The following is a 17239-nucleotide window of genomic DNA, read 5'->3' as shown; positions in this document are numbered from 1 at the left end:
TTTGTGAGAAAACCGGTTTTCAGGATTACTCCCGGTCTGACAGACAGTGCTGTACCTCAGCCACCTTCCACCACAGATGCGGAAGGCCGATATTGGCGGATGCAGTGGATTGAGAGGCAGCCCTTGAAAAAAACAGGAAGTCTCTAGCTTAATCAGACGGATTTCGATTAATAAAACTGCAATTAAAATAAGAATAAAATGGTTATTCCGCGCGGATGCAGACATCTACTCTTAGGGTTAGTGGACTGTGTTTTGTAACCACCTCTATTTCTCAAACAAAGTTTTAAATCCTAGGACAAAATGCTAAAAGAGTAAGCCTGTTACCCTAGTTGTTGATAGCATATTGTATGTAGTTGTTGTACATTTCATCCTGTTCACTGCAAAAACTTTACCACCTCTACTCCCTCCTATCACTCTCTTTCCCTTGCTCCATCAGCCTCCCTCTCTCTGGCTCCTTACCCCTACCTCTTTTCTACATCTCTTATTGTTTCTCTTTTCCATTCATTTGAAAATGAATGTGTCTGTAGATTTTCATCCCGACAGAGAGTAGTTGAGTACTGAGTGTTGTGCTTCAGCTTTAGGGTGGGAATTGCCCCTGCTCTTTGTGTCTAAAATGTGAATTGAGGCACTGAACAGTGTGTTTTTGAGGTAACCACAGCGATAATGGAGGTTTTGTCCGAGGGGCCTGCCGCACACAGTATTGATTAAAGAGATTTAGATTGACCCAGTCAGTTCCTCTGGGAGGCTAACATTGTGTCAGTTTACAGCTCAGGGCAGATACACAGTTATGGAAAAAACATTAACTGGTGGTGCAAAAGACAGTTAGTTGGCATACAGTATTTGGGATTGTGTGATTCAGTGCAGCATTATTTGAGTGTGTGTGTGTGTGTGTCATTTTACAGTGGTTTAACCCTTGCTTAACCTTTTCTCTCTCCCTGTCTCCCTCCCTCTCCCCCCTCTTCTAGAGTGGAAGCCATGCACCGGAGACACACCACGCTGCGGGAGAAGGGGCGTCGTCAGGCTGTGCGAGGCCCAGCCTACATGTTTAATGAGCGCGGCTCGGCCCTGACGCCCGAGGAAGAAGGTTTCCTTGATGCTGCCGAGTACGGCAACATCCCCGTGGTCCGCAAGATGCTGGAGGAGTCCAAGACCCTGAATTTCAACTGTGTGGACTACATGGGCCAGAATGCATTGCAGCTGGCAGTTGGAAATGAACACCTGGAAGTGACTGAGCTGTTGCTAAAGATGGATGGGCTAGCCAGAGTGGGCGACGGGCTCTTATTGGCTATCTCTAAAGGGTATGTGCGTATCGTGGAAGCCATATTGGGGAACCCGGCGTTCAGCCAAGGGCTGCGGCTCACCCAGAGTCCCCTCGAACAGGAGCTACGGGATGACGATTTCTACGCTTACGATGAAGACGGTACACGCTTTTCCCATGACGTCACCCCTGTCATCCTAGCAGCACACTGTCAGGAATATGAGATTGTACATATCCTGCTCACCAAGGGGGCTCGCATCGAGAGGCCTCATGACTACTTCTGTAAGTGCAATGAGTGTGCAGAGAAGCAGAAGAGAGACTCATTCAGCCACTCCCGCTCCAGGATGAATGCTTATAAAGGGTTGGCCAGTGCTGCCTACCTGTCCCTGAGCAGTGAAGACCCTGTCCTCATCGCCCTGGAGCTCAGCAACGAACTGGCCAGACTGGCTAACATAGAGACTGAGTTTAAGGTGAGTTTAACTGTCCAGACTGGCTAACATAGAGACTGAGTTGAAGGTGAGTTTAACTGTCCAGACTGGCTAACATACAGGTAAGTGCCAAAATAAAGGAAACACAAACATAAAGTGTCTTAATAGTGTGTTGGGCCACCACGAGCCAGAACAGCTTCAATGCACCTTAGCATACATTCTACAAGTGTCTGGAACTCTATTGGAGGGATGTGACACCATTCTTCTATGAGAAATTGCATCAAATGGTGTTTTGTTGATGGTGGTGGAAAACGCTGTCTCAGATTACGCTCCAGAATCTCCCATAAGTGTTCATTTGGGTTGAAATCTGGTGACTGAGAGGGCCATGGCATGTGGTTTACATCGTTTTCATGCTCATCAAACCATTCAGTGATCACTCGTGCTCTGTGGATGGCGGCATTGTCTTCCTATGGAGTCATAGCCGTGGTAGCCAAAATAATGGCCTGCCCAACATTTTTATACATGACTCAAAGCATGATGGGATGTTAATTGCTTAATTAACTCAGAAATCACACCTGTGTAGAAGAACCTGCTTTCAATACACTTTGTATCCCTAATTTACTCAAGTGTTTTCATTATTTTGGCAGTTACCTATATATACTGAATTTAAGGTGAGCTTAACTGGCCAGACTGGTTAACATAGAGACTGAGTTTAAGGTGAGTTTAACTAGCCAGACTGGCTAACATAGAGACTGAGTTGAAGGTGAGTTTAACTAGCCAGACTGGCTAACATAGAGACTGAGTTGAAGGTGAGTTTAACTAGCCAGACTGGCTAACATAGAGACTGAGTTTAAGGTGAGAGATGATGGAGCACATAACATAGACAGAGCACACACACACACACCGAGACCGAGAGAGAGAGACCGAGAAAGAGAGAGAGACCGAGAAAGAGAGAGAGACAGAGAAAGAGAGAGAGACAGAGAGAAAGAGAGAGAGAGAGACAGATAGAAAGAGAGTGAGAGAAAGCATGCAGAATTAGGCCAATTCCCTCTTCTGATTAATATCCAAAAAATAGCCACCAAATTGTATGATCATTTAAAAACAAGTTACCCCCACTCCTACCATTACAAAGCCCTCAATTGCCCAAAGGTGACCATAGAAAAGAGTCCCCTGAGGTCCTGAGGCTCAGTTCACTAACCACTACCAACCCAACAAAGCCTCAGGAGAGAGAGAGAGAGAGAGAGAGAGAGAGAGAGAGAGAGAGAGAGAGAGAGAGAGAGAGAGAGAGAGAGAGAGAGAGAGAGAGAGAGAGAGAGAGAGAGAGAGAGAGAGAGAGATTTTTTTGCCAGTGAGGATTTGCTGCTCCTTCATCTGCTATAATGTTTGATCTGTCTCTGCTAGGAGTCTTAGCAGCTTTGGCTCAGGACTGAGGCTGCTCTCTGTACTTTGCTGCCTCACTAGTCCTACACGTGTGCACACGCACACACACAAACAAACATACACACACAGTCTAACAATCATAAGCTATACACCCATACTACTGAATATACACACATACACTAATACACACGTTAACGTGTTAACGGCACACAACTGGGTCTGTGTGTTGAAAATAGAAGTTTCATGCTGCGGTGTGGGATAGACAGCAACAACGACAGGAACAAGATTGAAGCCCGGGAGCTCTGGGAAGGAAGGGAGGCAGAGGGGAACATTTGGGCATTTATGGGGCAAAGGAAAAGTGAGTAGAAGGGTGTAGTCCAGAAGGGTGCGTGGGTATTTGCTATGACGGCAGCTGTGTCTGCTCAGGTGTCTGTCTGTCTGTCTGTCTGTCTGTCTGTCTGTCTGTCTGTCTGTCTGTCTGTCTGTCTGCTTCCTAGATGTGGAAATGAGAAGTAGTGACCGGGGGGGCTTAGTTCTATTACCCTCCATCTCTTTCATTACACACTCATTATCACCTTCCATGTCTCTCTCCTCTAACTCTCCCTCTCTCTTCCCCTCCCTCGCACTCTCTCCCTCTCTCTATCTCTAACTCTCCCTCTCTCTCCCCCTCCCTCACTCTCTCCCTCTCTCTATCTCTAGCTCGCCCTCTCGCTCCCCCTCCCTCGCTCTCTTCCTCTCTCTATCTTTAACTATCCCTCTCTCTCCCCCTCCCTCGCTCTCTCCCTCTCTCTCCTCTAACTCTCCCTCTCTCTCCCCCTCCCTCGCTCTCTCCCTCTCTCTATCTCTAACTCTCCCTCTCTCTCCCCCTCCCTCGCTCTCTCCCTCTCTCTCCCTCAAACTCTCCCTCTCCCTCTAACTCTAACTTTCACTCTCCTTCTACTTCTCCCTCTCGCTTACTCTCTCCCTCCCTTTTCATCTCTTCCCTCTCTCTCCCTCTCCCCCCTCTCTCTGAGGTAAGAATAAATATGTTCTGACTGGTTCAGACGCAGTCGGTACTCGAACACTCTTTCCTAATGTTGTCCACTGATCTTTAAGCAAGGAAAGGACTGATCCCATAGGAGAAAGTCCCTGTGGGCATTATCAGTGTTGTTGTTGCCACCAGTGATTTTAATGCAGTTGCCCTCTGCAATGTTTACATGGTTAAGTGCAGGATTAGCCCTGTTGCCCAGGGTGATGTTGACACGGTGGCACATGTAGTATTGTACCAGTGGGTTAAAGTGATGTGGACAGCACACAGTGTGCTCTTAATGTTAGGCGGTGACATATACTCAGAGTGCACAAAACATTAAGAACACCATGACTTTCCATGACATAGACTGACCAGGTGAATCCAGGTGAAAGTTATGGTCCCTTATAGATGTCACTTGTTAAATCCACTTCAATCAGTGTAGATGAAGGGGAGGAGACAGGTTAAATACGCATTTTAAAGGTTTGAGACAATTGAAACATGGATTGTGTATGTGTGCCATTCAGAGGGTGAATGGGCAAGACAAAATAATTAAGTGGCTTTGAACGGGGTATGGTAGTAGGTGCCAGGCGCACCGGTTTGTGGCAAGAACTGCAACGCTGCTGGGTTTTTCACACTCAACAGTTTCCCGTGTGTATCAAGAATGGTCCACCACCCAAAGGACATCCAGCCAACTTGAAACAACTGTGGGAAGCATTGGAGCATATACATGGGCCAGCATCCGTTTGGAACGCCTTTGACACCTTGTAGAGTCCATGCCCCGACGAATTGAGGCTGTTCTGAGGGCAAAAGGGGGTGCAACTCAATATTAGGAAAAATTATGTTTTAACCTGTCTCCTCCCCTTCATCTACACTGATTGAAGTGGATTTAACAAGTTACATCAATAAGGCATCATAGCTTTCACCTGGATTCACCTGGTCAGTCTATGTCATGGAAAGAACAGGTGTTCTTAATGTTTATACACTCAGTGTATATCTTGTGTGTTTGATTGGTGGAGAGACTATAGTTAACATCTGAGAGTTGTTATGGGGGCCAATGGACTAATTTACTGACCCACAGAGAGGAAGTCCAAAGGCCTCCTTGATGTACTGTAACACCACACACACCTATACAGTGCTGCTTGAAAGTATGTGAACCCTACAGGGCAGGTCATTATTTTGCTATAAAATATTCAAATAAACATAAATCCTTATCTAAACCTCAATTCGTAATAAAGACATTCCAAGTAAATGACGGAAACAAAACATTTTTTTTTTCATTGTTTATTTAACAAATGTGGTTTATTTAACAGAAACTCAGATTTGATGTGTGCAAAAATATGTGAACCCCTTCAGTCAATAGCTTGTGGTACCTCCATTAGCAGCGATAACTTGGACTAAACGTCTCCTATAGTCAGTAATCAGTCTCTGACATCTGTTTTGAGGGATTTTTGCCCACTCCTCCTTACTGAACTCAGCCAATTGAGTGAGGTTTGAGGGGTGTCTAGCATGAACTGCCCGCTTCAGGTCCTGCCACAGCATCTCAATTGGATTTAGGTCAGGACTTTGACTTGGCCAATCCAAAACACAAATCTTCTTTCTCCTGAGCCATTCTTTGGTAGATTTGCTTGAATGCTTTGGGTCGTTGTCTTGTTGGAAGACCCATTTTCGGGCCAGCTTTAGCTCCTTGACTGATGGCCTGACGTTCTGTTCAAGAATCTCCTGGTATACCTCAGAATTCATGGTTCCCTTAATGATGTGGAGTCGTCCAGGTCCAGAGGAGGAAAAGTAGCCCCAGATCATGACATTCCCACCACCATGCTTGACTGTTGGGATAAGGTTATTTTTGGTGGTGGTTGGGTTATTGCCAAACATAGCGGTGTTGATTGTGACCAAAAAGGTCAATTTTGGACTCATCGGTCCAGAGAATGGACTTCCAGAAACCTCCAGGTTTGTCCAGGTGGTCTCTGGCAAAGTTAAGATGGGCAGTTTGGTTCTTTTTTGACAGCAGAGGCTTCTTCCTAGCAACCCTCCCATGAATGGCATGTCCATTCAGTGTTCTTCTTATTGTTGAAGCATGCACAGTTACCTGAGGTCTGCAAATCTCTAGATGTTATGTTTGGGTTGGCTTTTACCTGATTTATTATTATTATTGTGGCTCTTGAGGATATTTTGGAAGGGCGTCCACTTCTAGGCCGAGTTGCTGTCAGGTTAAATGCTCTCCATTTGTAAATGATTTGCCAGTGGACTGATGGAGCTCAAATCTTTCTGAGATGATTTTATAGCCTTCCCCAGACTGATGTGCTCTCACTACCCTCGTCCTGATGTCCTCTGAGATCTCCTTTCCTCTCGGCATGGTGTGCTTTGCATTCACCTGGATGGGTAACACCAAACTGACCAGGTTTCTTATCTCTATTTATCAGAGTCCCGCCCAAACTCTTTCCTAACAACCTCTCCTTTGATTGGTTCATTTGGTAGCTAATTATTTACCCACCTGATTCTACTTACCTACTTGATTTAACCAATGCAACTTGGGGTTCACTTATTTTTGCACCTGCACTAATTCCTTTTTAATTTTGTTTTTCTACTACACACATGATTTCCTCTACACCAATATATGGTATTGGTAAATATAAACCTGTTATGTCAGATCAAAAAGACTGGTTCTGATTAAATGAAGATTTCATGGTAAAAACTGAAGAAATCTGTAATTGCACAAGTGGTTCACATAGTTTCAAGCAGTACTGTACATGTACACACACATGCACTCTCTATCTCTCTCTCTCTCTCTCTCTCTCTCTCTCTCTCTCTCTCTCTCTCTCTCACTCTCTCTCTCTCTCTCTCTCTCTCTCTCTGTCTCTCTCTCACACACACACTACTGCTCAGAGGTGTGAAATTGGCTGGTGAGGAGCACCTGTGTCTAATCAGCTGGAGAGGGAAGCACCACAGAGTCACAATCAGCAGAGCAGGGTCACGACATATCCCCCTCGCCACCTCTCTCTCTCCACATCTCTCTCTCTCTCTCCTCACCTATCTCTCTCTTCATCTCTCTCTCTTCCTCTCCCTTTCCGCCTCACTAGTTCTTCCATTTCTCCTCCCGATATACTTCGGCATTTTCCATCTCTTTCCATCTCCTTCCATCTCTCTTCCCCCCCTCCTTTTTGCCTCTTTCATGATGTATACCAGAGTGTGTGTCTGTGTGTGTGTGTGTCTGTGTGTGTGTGTGCTCATTCATTCCAGACACCTACCTTTTTGTTATAGTCCCCTGAGAGCCTAAAGACACTCAATTCCATTGGCCTAGAGTGTGTGATCAATCATTCTCTTTGGCACATAGCAAAATGTCACTTCAGAATGTATGAAACCATCTCCTCTTCCTCTTTGTCTCACTGTCGCTCCCCCCTCTCTCTCTCTCTCTCTCTCTCTCCCCGCTCTGTCTCTCTCTCCCCCTCCCTCTCTCTCTCGCTCTCTCTCTTTCCCCCCTCTCTCTCTCTCTCTCTGCTTTCCCTCTCTTTCTCTCTCTCTCTCTCTCCCCCTCTCTCTCTCTCTCTCTCTCTCTCTCTCTCTCTCTCTCTCTCTCTCTCTCTCTCTCTCTCTCTCTCTCTCTCTCTCTCTCTCTCTCTCTCTCTCTCTCTCTCTCTCTCTCTCTCTCTCTCTCTCTCTCTCTCTCTCTCTCTCTCTCTCTCTCTCTCTCTCTCTCTCTCAATAGTGTGGCTCTGTGGAATTTCCATCAATTAGGACAGTGGTATCATCAGCATGTGAACAATGCCTGCAGGGTGGAATAATTCCCATGTGTCCGCGGACCTTCTAGAACCTCATTACAATGTTCTGTATTCAAACACGGCTATCACTCCATTATAGAATGACAATCCCTGAGTCAAAGGAAATAGTTATGTTCAAGGAATCCAAAATTCCTTACAGCGGCAATCAGCAGTAGTAGGATTGGAGAAGACGGGAGGGGTGAATGGATGAAGGATGTATAGAAAAGGAAGAATGAGAAAGGAAGAGATGCAGGGAGAGAAATTAAGGTTTGAGAGAGGGAGAAGGAGTGTGAATAAAGAGATGAGAGAGGGTAAAGGAGTGTGAATAAAGAGATGAGAGAGGTTGAAGGAGTGTGAATAAAGAGATGAGAGAGGGTAAAGGAGTGTGAATAAAGAGATTAGAGAGGGTAAAGGAGTGTGAATAAAGAGATGAGAGAGGGAGAGGGAGTGTGAATAAAGAGATGAGAGAGGGAGAGGGAGTGTGAATAAAGAGATGAGAGAGGGAGAGGGTGAAGGAGTATGAATAAAGAGATGAAAGAGGGAGAGGGAGTGTGAATAAAGAGATGAGAGAGGGTGAAGGAGTGTGAATAAAGAGATGAGAGAGGGCGAGGAAGTGTGAATAAAGAGATGAGAGAGGGAGAGGGAGTGTGAATAAAGAGATGAGAGAGGGAGAGGGAGTGTGAATAAAGAGATGAGAGAGGGAGTGTAAATAAAGAGATGAGAGAGGGAGTGTGAATAAAGAGATGAGAGAGGGAGTGTAAATAAAGAGATGAGAGAGGGAGTGTAAATAATGAGATGAGAGAGGGAGTGTGAATAAAGAGATGAGAGAGGGAGTGTAAATAAAGAGATGAGAGGGAGTGTAAATAAAGAGATGAGAGAGGGAGTATAAATAAAGAGATGAGAGAGGGAGTGTGAATAAAGAGATGAGAGAGGGAGTGTAAATAAAGAGATGAGAGAGGGAGTGTAAATAAAGAGATGAGAGAGGGAGTGTGAATAAAGAGATGAGAGAGGGAGTGTAAATAAAGAGATGAGAGAGGGAGTGTGAATAAAGAGATGAGAGAGGGAGTGTAAATAAAGAGATGAGAGAGGGAAAAAGATGAAGGGATGAGAGAGACAAGGAGAGGAGGAATGTGGTGTCAGAGCTGAAAGCTATGTGAAATTGTCTCCAGAGCTGCACCTTACCCATTGGGCACACACTGGTTGAATCGACATTGTTTTCACATCAATTCAATGGAATTACATTGAACCAACGTGGATTAGACATTGACTTGATGTCTGTGCCCGGAGGGGAGCTTCCAACAACTTGCCTAATCAAGTCATTATACAATCACTTGCTGCACAGGAACATTCTACCACTCTCCTCTCTCTCTTTAACCCCTTTTCTTTCTCACATCTCCTCTTCTCTATCCTCCTCTCCTTCAATCTCTCCTTATCTCTCCCCTTTTTCTCTGCCTCTTTCTAATTCACTGTATTCTTGCCCTCCCTCCCTTCCTCTCTCTCCATCTCTCTCTCTCTCTGAACTATGGATGCAAGGATTGACCATCCATGGTATCAAAATGATAGTTTTTACCATATTTTCAGGCTATGTAGTGTTTATTTACAGTTTCTTTGTTTACAAACATTGGAGTAAAACAAGCATATATTTTGGGTTCTGATAGGGTACGAAGAGGGAGCTAATACTAATGTGCTTGGTATTAAGTGGTGACTATGTAGCAGAGGAAGCCCGTCGGGGACATCTTATAACTGCAAGGGCTGAGGGAAACTTTCCCGGAAAGCATGTTATCACTGAGCTGTTCTCAGCTATGCATATACAATTACACTTCAGTCTCTGTCGACATTTGGCTCTACAAAACACTTTGACTGGTCCAGGAGGGATGGGTTGGCAGATTTGGTATGTTCTTGTGCAAATACATGACAGACAATGAAGGATTCCTGGTTGTGTGTTACACGTGCGCTTGTCTGTTGTTTGTTACTGAGTGATAATGTGTGTGTAACCGCATCTGAGGGGCCTCAGGCACTGGCCTGAAGAGCTATAGTGGAGCAGTGATGGAGGAGGGAGTATGGAAGGATTGGAGAAGATGGAAGGGGTGAATGGATGAAGGATGTATAGAAAAGGAAGAATGAGAAAGGAAGAGATGCAGGGAGAGAAATTAAGGTTTGAGAGAGGGAGAAGGAGTGTGAATAAAGAGATGAGAGGGAGAAGGAGTGTGAATAAAAAGATGAGAGAGGGAGAAGGAGTGTGAATAAAGAGATGAGAGAGGGTAAAGGAGTGTGAATAAAGAGATGAGGGAGTGTGAATAAAGAGATGAGAGAGGGTGAAGGAGTGTATTCTTGCCCTCTCTCTCTCTCTCTCTCTCTCTCTCTCTCTCTCTCTCTCTCTCTCTCTCTCTCTCTGTCACGAGAATTTTGTTATCTCAATGGTTGAAGTCAAACACTTCTTAAATCTTTGAATAATTCCCAAAGGTTGTAAATCTCTAGTTTAAATAAATTAAACAAAGACCCAATTCTGCAATGGTCAGCCTGTTTATTCATGAGAAACGCTCTGCAACAAAATGGTCGTACAATCTTTTTATACACACACGTCAGAGGAAAAACCCCACCAGGCATGTAGCGTTGGACCCATACCTCACCATCTGCTGGGTCACTGCTTTCTCCAGAGACCTGAACACAAGACCTCTCACACACGGGATTAGGCAACATTCACATAACACCAGCATGAACATTCCAGCCAAATAAAGTTGCAACAATAGCTTTCCATTTTCCAAACATGTTATCAAACCAACCGGTTAGTGAGTTATCAATACCGGAGTTCTCAGCCAGTTCGTTCGCCAGCGTGGTGAGTCCCTGAAGAGCCTTGGTCACTGACCCATCAGGTGCTGTATTATTGGGGATGAAAGTACAGCACATAGATCCAAACATAACACAAACCCCGCCCCTCTCAGCCGAAAGCATATTGTGACGTCACGAGAGGCTACACAGCTTTCAGCGGGATTGCTCAAGTAGTGCAAGGAGACCAGGTTCAACCAAAACAAGGATTTTATTAAAGGTCTTGGGAAACTAACGAAAGTATAACACAATTCTGTTCTCTGGTGGCTCTTTAAGGGTTAACAGTTCAGGGATGTCTCTTCCACATCCAAAATCATAACTCTCCCTCGCTCAAATAACTTTTCCCCAGTCTTACTGTATTCCACGTTGCAGCTAGTGGCCAACCCAGCAAAACGTCCTTCCAAATGTCCCACACGTATTTCCACAGGTGCATATATCCAAAGGTGAGTATTTCCCAAAGGTAAGTATCTCCAAATCCTTATATTCCTCATGGAAGTGGACGTGCAGCACTCTTGTCCTCCAGAGAGCCCAGGTTGGAGACCGTGTCTCTTCCCTTCAACAAACCTTCAGCTCATCAGCTCCTGATTGGTTTCAGCTGCGTGGGAAGATTGGCCATAGAGGGTTGGAGTTCCCGACCATACCAGCAGATGGAGCCATAGCTGTCTGGGTTTGCAGCCATCTCAGGGGGATGTAACGTCCCTCCAGGACACAGCCTCTCGTGACATCACACATCCCCCTCCTCGGGACCGACGTCCTCGTCGGGGTAAAGGCAGCGAAGAAGGCATCACGCCGGGAGAGGGCGTCCGCATTGCCGTGGTGCTTGCCAGACTGCTCTCTCTTCAACTCCTCCAACTCTAGGACCAGGGACTCAGCCTCCTGTTGTCTCTCCTTGAGTTTCTTACTGAACGCATCAGCCTTGGTTTTAGCAGAGTTTAGCTTCTGTTGAGCAGCTTTCAGTTCCTTCTCTCTCTCTGCCTCCGCATTCTTCATCTTGTTCTCCAACACCTTGTACTTCTCCTCTGCCTTCTTCTGGACCTCCTTACTACTGCGCAGGGTCTCCTCACACTCCTCGATGGTCCTGCGCAGCCTCTCCAGCTCCTCCTGTTGCTTATGGAAGGAGCTCTGTTGGAGTTTAGCCTGGAGGATATCTAACTCTTCTGTCTTCATGTCTAACTGTTGCTTTAACAAACGATACCTCTCAGCGGTCCCCTTCAGACCAGACAGTTCTTTGTCCAGATTCTGTAGCTCCGTCTCTGTGTCGGTCTGGGCACCTGCCATCCCTATCCGAGCCCGGGGCGGGAGTGAGTAATTCGGAGGATTGCACCGGAGCCTTCCCAGGATGAGTCTTGCCTCTCCGTTTCCGAGGTACTCGGGTTATCCTCTCCTGAGACTCTCTCCAGAGTGGGTAAAAGGCTGGGCAGTCTCGTCCAATTAGGACAGGGACGGGGAGGGAATCAACCACCCCCGCCGTCGTGTGTATGGTTCCCCGTGTGCTGGTCATTGTAAGTTCAGTAATGGGGTATTCTCTGGTGTCCCCATGGACACAGGAAACTGGGAGGACTTTCCCGGGGTCAGACACGTTGGGCCCACCAAATCCTTACGCACCAGGGTGGCCCGGCTACCAGAATCCAGTAAGGCCTCCACATCATGGTGATTCACAGTTACCGGGCAGGTGGGGGGGTCGATCTGGGCCGCCATCTACGACTCCCAAGAGCGAGGCAAAACGGTGTGTGGGTGCTGCGCTGGAGGACTCCGCAGTGGGCATAGGTTCATCGGCTGGTTTCCCACACTGCCAGGAGATATGTCCCATCTCCCCACACCGGTAACACTGTCGAGTTTCCCCCTCCTGGTGTACTCTTCTTGGACCCGCCTGGTTTCTGGCTCCCCCTGGAGCCGGGATGAGTCCTGACGTGGCTGGGTTCGAGACCTTGGGGTCCTTTGGACGGGTTCTTCCCATTTGTGGTGGGGCCGCACTCCTGGGGTCTTTCCGGGAAGCATTCAGCATCTCCGCTGTGGCCTGGTACTTTTCCACAGCTTCCACGGTCAGATCAGCCGTGGTCAAGGCCTGTTGACTGATGAACCGTTTTGCCTCATAAGGCAGGGCGCGTAGGTAACGATCCACCACAACGGCCTCCACCACCGCCGCTGCTGTATTCCTCTGCGGATCCAGCCATTTCCTTGCGATTCGGACAAGTTCATGCATCTGCGCCCGAGGAGGTTGGTCTGGTTGGAAGGTCCAACTGTGAAAGCGCTGGGCCATACCAAACTTTGTGAGTCCATATCTGCTGAGGATCTCAGACTTCAGGGCATCATAGTCAGTAACCTGGTCAGGGCCCAGGTCCCGGACAGCATTCAGCGCTTCCCCGGTTAGAAAGGGGGCTAACAGACCAACCCACTGTTGCTTGGGCCAGGCTTCCCTAGTGGCCGTGGCCTCAAATGCATGCAGGTATGCCTCAATGTCATCGGTAGCTCCCATCTTAGATATAAAGTCACTTGCCTTTATTGGGCGGGTATTTTGGACCACCCTCTGTCTCTGCAACTGCAATTCCTCTGCCTTCAGAAGGTTGGCTTTCTTTTGCTCCTCCAAGAGAGCCACGTTTGCTTGCATCTGGGCTTGCTGGCCAGCAACAAGGGCGTTCAATATGTCCTCCATTTCAGTCGGCGGGGAGCCTACGGCCAGCTTGGAAAACTGGGTGATCAAACCTTCGGTATCCTCCTCTGACATGCACTATTAACGCTTGAGCGTGCCCGTATTCTCCACCATCTGTGACGTCACGAGAGGCTACACAGCTTTCAGCGGGATTGCTCAAGTAGTGCAAGGAGACCAGGTTCAACCAAAACAAGGATTTTATTAAAGGTCTTGGGAAACTAACGAAAGTATAACACAATTCTGTTCTCTGGTGGCTCTTTAAGGGTTAACAGTTCAGGGATGTCTCTTCCACATCCAAAATCATAACTCTCCCTCGCTCAAATAACTTTTCCCCAGTCTTACTGTATTCCACGTTGCAGCTAGTGGCCAACCCAGCAAAACGTCCTTCCAAATGTCCCACACGTATTTCCACAGGTGCATATATCCAAAGGTGAGTATTTCCCAAAGGTAAGTATCTCCAAATCCTTATATTCCTCATGGAAGTGGACGTGCAGCACTCTTGTCCTCCAGAGAGCCCAGGTTGGAGACCGTGTCTCTTCCCTTCAACAAACCCTCAGCTCATCAGCTCCTGATTGGTTTCAGCTGCGTGGGAAGATTGGCCATAGAGGGTTGGAGTTCCCGACCATACCAGCAGATGGAGCCATAGCTGTCTGGGTTTGCAGCCATCTCAGGGGGATGTAACGTCCCTCCAGGACACAGCCTCTCGTGACATCACAATATCTAAAGCTATCCTATTCTGCCATGCCATTAAGCTAGTTGTTGCTGTCTGCTCAGCCAATCCCTTTATCGCGTGTGGTTAATAAATCTCTGCTGGTTGTAGTAAATGTAATTTAAAAGACTTGACTCAAACCCAGGCGCGATCTGATTCCTAGCTTTGAATTCTTCTGGAACCCCTCAAGGTACTCCTATCCCATCGATATATATCCTCTCATCAAAGGATCCCGGAAGGAGGTCTCGCTTTTTACGCGACTACCCATCAGTCTCTGACATGTTAGATCGTTTTATGAGGGTGAAAGATGGGGTACGAGGTAGGGCATCTTAGCTCTTGCTCCCACACAGAGAATGTCATGACCAAAGACACCATGGCTAATCTGTCCTCTTTGGACTGGAACCTGTGCATACAATTCACATGTAGTCTGGGCCACAGTCTGTCACCACCACACAACCACCTGATGTCAGCGCTGGCCTGGTTTTGATCCCTAAAATCCTCTGGCTGCAACAAAGAGGAGAGATTAGTCATGGTGTCTTTGGTCATGACATTCTCTGTGTGGGAGCAAGAGCTAAGATGCCCTACCTCGTACCCCATCTTGTCCATCCTAGAAAAGCAATAATACGCCTCCACTGATACTTCAAAAGGGGGTAATTTAGGTCTAGGAGACTTTGATACTGGGGGATACAGATAGTGCAAGTTAACACAAGACTCATTCACCACATTCCCAAGTGGTTTGAACAATTTAACCATGCAGGATAAACCTGACAGAGTGTTAAAGCCCGTCAAAGGGAACGGAGTAGTGGTTAACCCAGGTTTAGCTGTTTCACAGGCGTAACAGTCCTCCTTGGACATAGTTCTTGCCGTATACTGCCAACCATAGATTTGGGTCCTTATAACCAGTCTCCACCTCTAATACCTCCTCAGGTCTATAGTTTGCACTATCTTCACCACGGCCCCAGTCTCACTCCCTCCCTCAGAAATGTTTACTCTATAGGGTGCCCCAGTTGAAGAGGATATTTCATCTGTCGGGACTGTGTATGGAGATTCACATATCCCCCCCTCTCGGTATGAGCAACTACATGGTCCCAGGATGTACATGGTGACATACATACAGTGAGGGAAAAAAGTATTTGATCCCCTGCTGATTTTGTAAGTTTGCCAACTGACAAAGAAATGATCAGTCTATAATTTTAATGGTAGGTTTATTTGAACAGTGAGAGACAGAATAACAACAAAAAAGTCCAGAAAAACGCATGTCAAAAATGTTATAAATTGATTTGCATTTTAATGAGGGAAATAAGTATTTGACCCCCTCTCAATCAGAAAGATTTCTGGCTCCCAGGTGTCTTTTATACAGGTAACGAGCTGAGATTCCCTTTGATGTGGTGAAGTTGTTCTGTCCACTTAGCAGAAAAACACCCCCAAAGCATAATGTTTCCACCTCCATGTTTGACGGTGGGGATGGTGTTCTTGGGGTCATAGGCAGCATTCCGCCTCCTCCAAACACTGCGAGTTGAGTTGATGCCAAAGACCTCGATTTTGGTCTCATCTGACCACAACACTTTCACCCAGTTCTCTTCTGAATCATTCAGATGTTCATTGGCAAACTTCAGACGGGCATGTATGTGTGCTTTCTTGAGCAAGGGGACCTTGCGGGCGCTGCTGGATTTCAGTCCTTCACGGCGTAGTGTGTTACCAATTGTTTTCTTGGTGACTATGGTCCCAGCTGCCTTGAGATCATTGACAAGATCCTCCCGTGTAGTTCTGGGCTGATTCCTCACCGTTCTCATGATCATTGCAACTCCACGAGGTGAGATCTTGCATGGATCCCCAGGCCAAGGGAGATTGACAGTTGTTTTGTGTTTCTTCCATTTGCGAATAATCGCACCAACTGTTGTCACCTTCTCACCAAGCTGCTTGGCGATGGTCTTGTAGCCCATTCCAGCCTTGTGTAGGTCTACAATCTTGTCCCTGACATCCTTGGAGAGCTCTTTGGTCTTGGCCATGGTGGAGAGTTTGGAATCTGATTGATTGATTGCTTCTGTGGACTTGTGTCTTTTATACAGGTAACAAACTGAGATTAGGAGCACTCCCTTTAAGAGTGTGCTCCTAATCTGTCACGCACGTTGACTGATGACTCGTGGAACCAAGGCGCAGCGTGATAAGCGTACATCTTTATTTAGTACACAACACACGAACAAAACAACAAAACGAAACGATACGTGAAGTCCTGAGGTTACACACACCAAACCTTTACGGAACAAGATCCCACAAACTAACTGGTGCCAACAGGCTGCCTAAGTATGGTCCCCAATCAGAGACAACAAGCTACAGCTGTCTCTGATTGGGAACCACCCTGGCCAACATAGATCAACACGATCTAGAACAAAAACATAGAAAACTAAACAATGAAAATCCACACCCTGGCTCAACATTTAAAAGTCCCCAGGGCGTGACAGTACCCCCCCCAAAGGCGCGGACTGCGACCGCGCCACACAAACACAAGAGGGTAGGGGCCGGGTGGGCATTCCGCCTCGGAGGCGGATCCGGCTCCGGGCGTGACCACCACCTTTTCTCCACCTCCCCGTTGCGCCCCTGGTCTGGTCTGGCCCCGCTGACTGGAGCTGGACCCGACGACGGTGGACCAAACCTTACCAGCTCCGGACTGGAGCCGCTGGCCGGAGCTGGACTGGACCCCGGTGGAGCGGATTGCTCTGACTCCGGAGTGGAGCAGCTGACCGGTGCCGGACCAGGCACCGGTGGAACAGGCACGGGCCGTGCCGGACTGGACACACGCACCACTGGCTTGGCGCGGGGAGCAGGAACGGGCCGGACCGGGCTGACGACGCGCACCACTGGCTTGGTGCGGGGAGCAGGAACAGGCCGCACCGGGCTGACGACGCGCACCACTGGCTTGGTGCGGGGAGCAGGACCAGGCCGGACCGGGCTGGCGACGTGCACCACTGGCTTGGTGCGGGGAGCAGGAACAGGCCGGACCGGGCTGGCGACGCGCACCACTGGCTTGGTGCGAGGGGCAGGAACAGGCCGGACCGGGCTGGCGACGCGCACCAATGGCTTGGTGAGCGGGACAGGAACAGGCCGGGCTGGACTGGGAACACGCACCACTGGCTTGGTGCGGGGAGCCGGAACGGGCCGGGCCGGACTGTGGAGGTGGACTGGAGGTCTGGACACAACCCGTCCTGGCTGAATGCCTATTTCCA

The 17239-nt window shown here is 47.7% G+C and overlaps 1 protein-coding gene across 1 annotated transcript in view; it reads left to right on the top strand.

Moving 5' to 3' along the window:
- Positions 1 to 975: 975 nt before the first annotated feature.
- The window catches only part of LOC121546746 (short transient receptor potential channel 7), a 46859-nt gene continuing 30595 nt past the window's right edge, over positions 976 to 17239 (top strand). The window contains exon 1 of the mRNA XM_041857988.1: positions 976 to 1728. Within this exon, the coding sequence (XP_041713922.1) occupies positions 976 to 1728 (753 nt within the window). The remainder of the gene's footprint in view (positions 1729 to 17239) is intronic.

Source organism: Coregonus clupeaformis, chromosome 3 (genome assembly GCF_020615455.1).
Source record: "Coregonus clupeaformis isolate EN_2021a chromosome 3, ASM2061545v1, whole genome shotgun sequence".
NCBI classification, from domain to species: Eukaryota; Metazoa; Chordata; class Actinopteri; order Salmoniformes; family Salmonidae; genus Coregonus; species Coregonus clupeaformis.
Note: the sequence above shows the minus strand (reverse complement) of the source record. Positions and strands in the feature narration are given on the sequence as shown.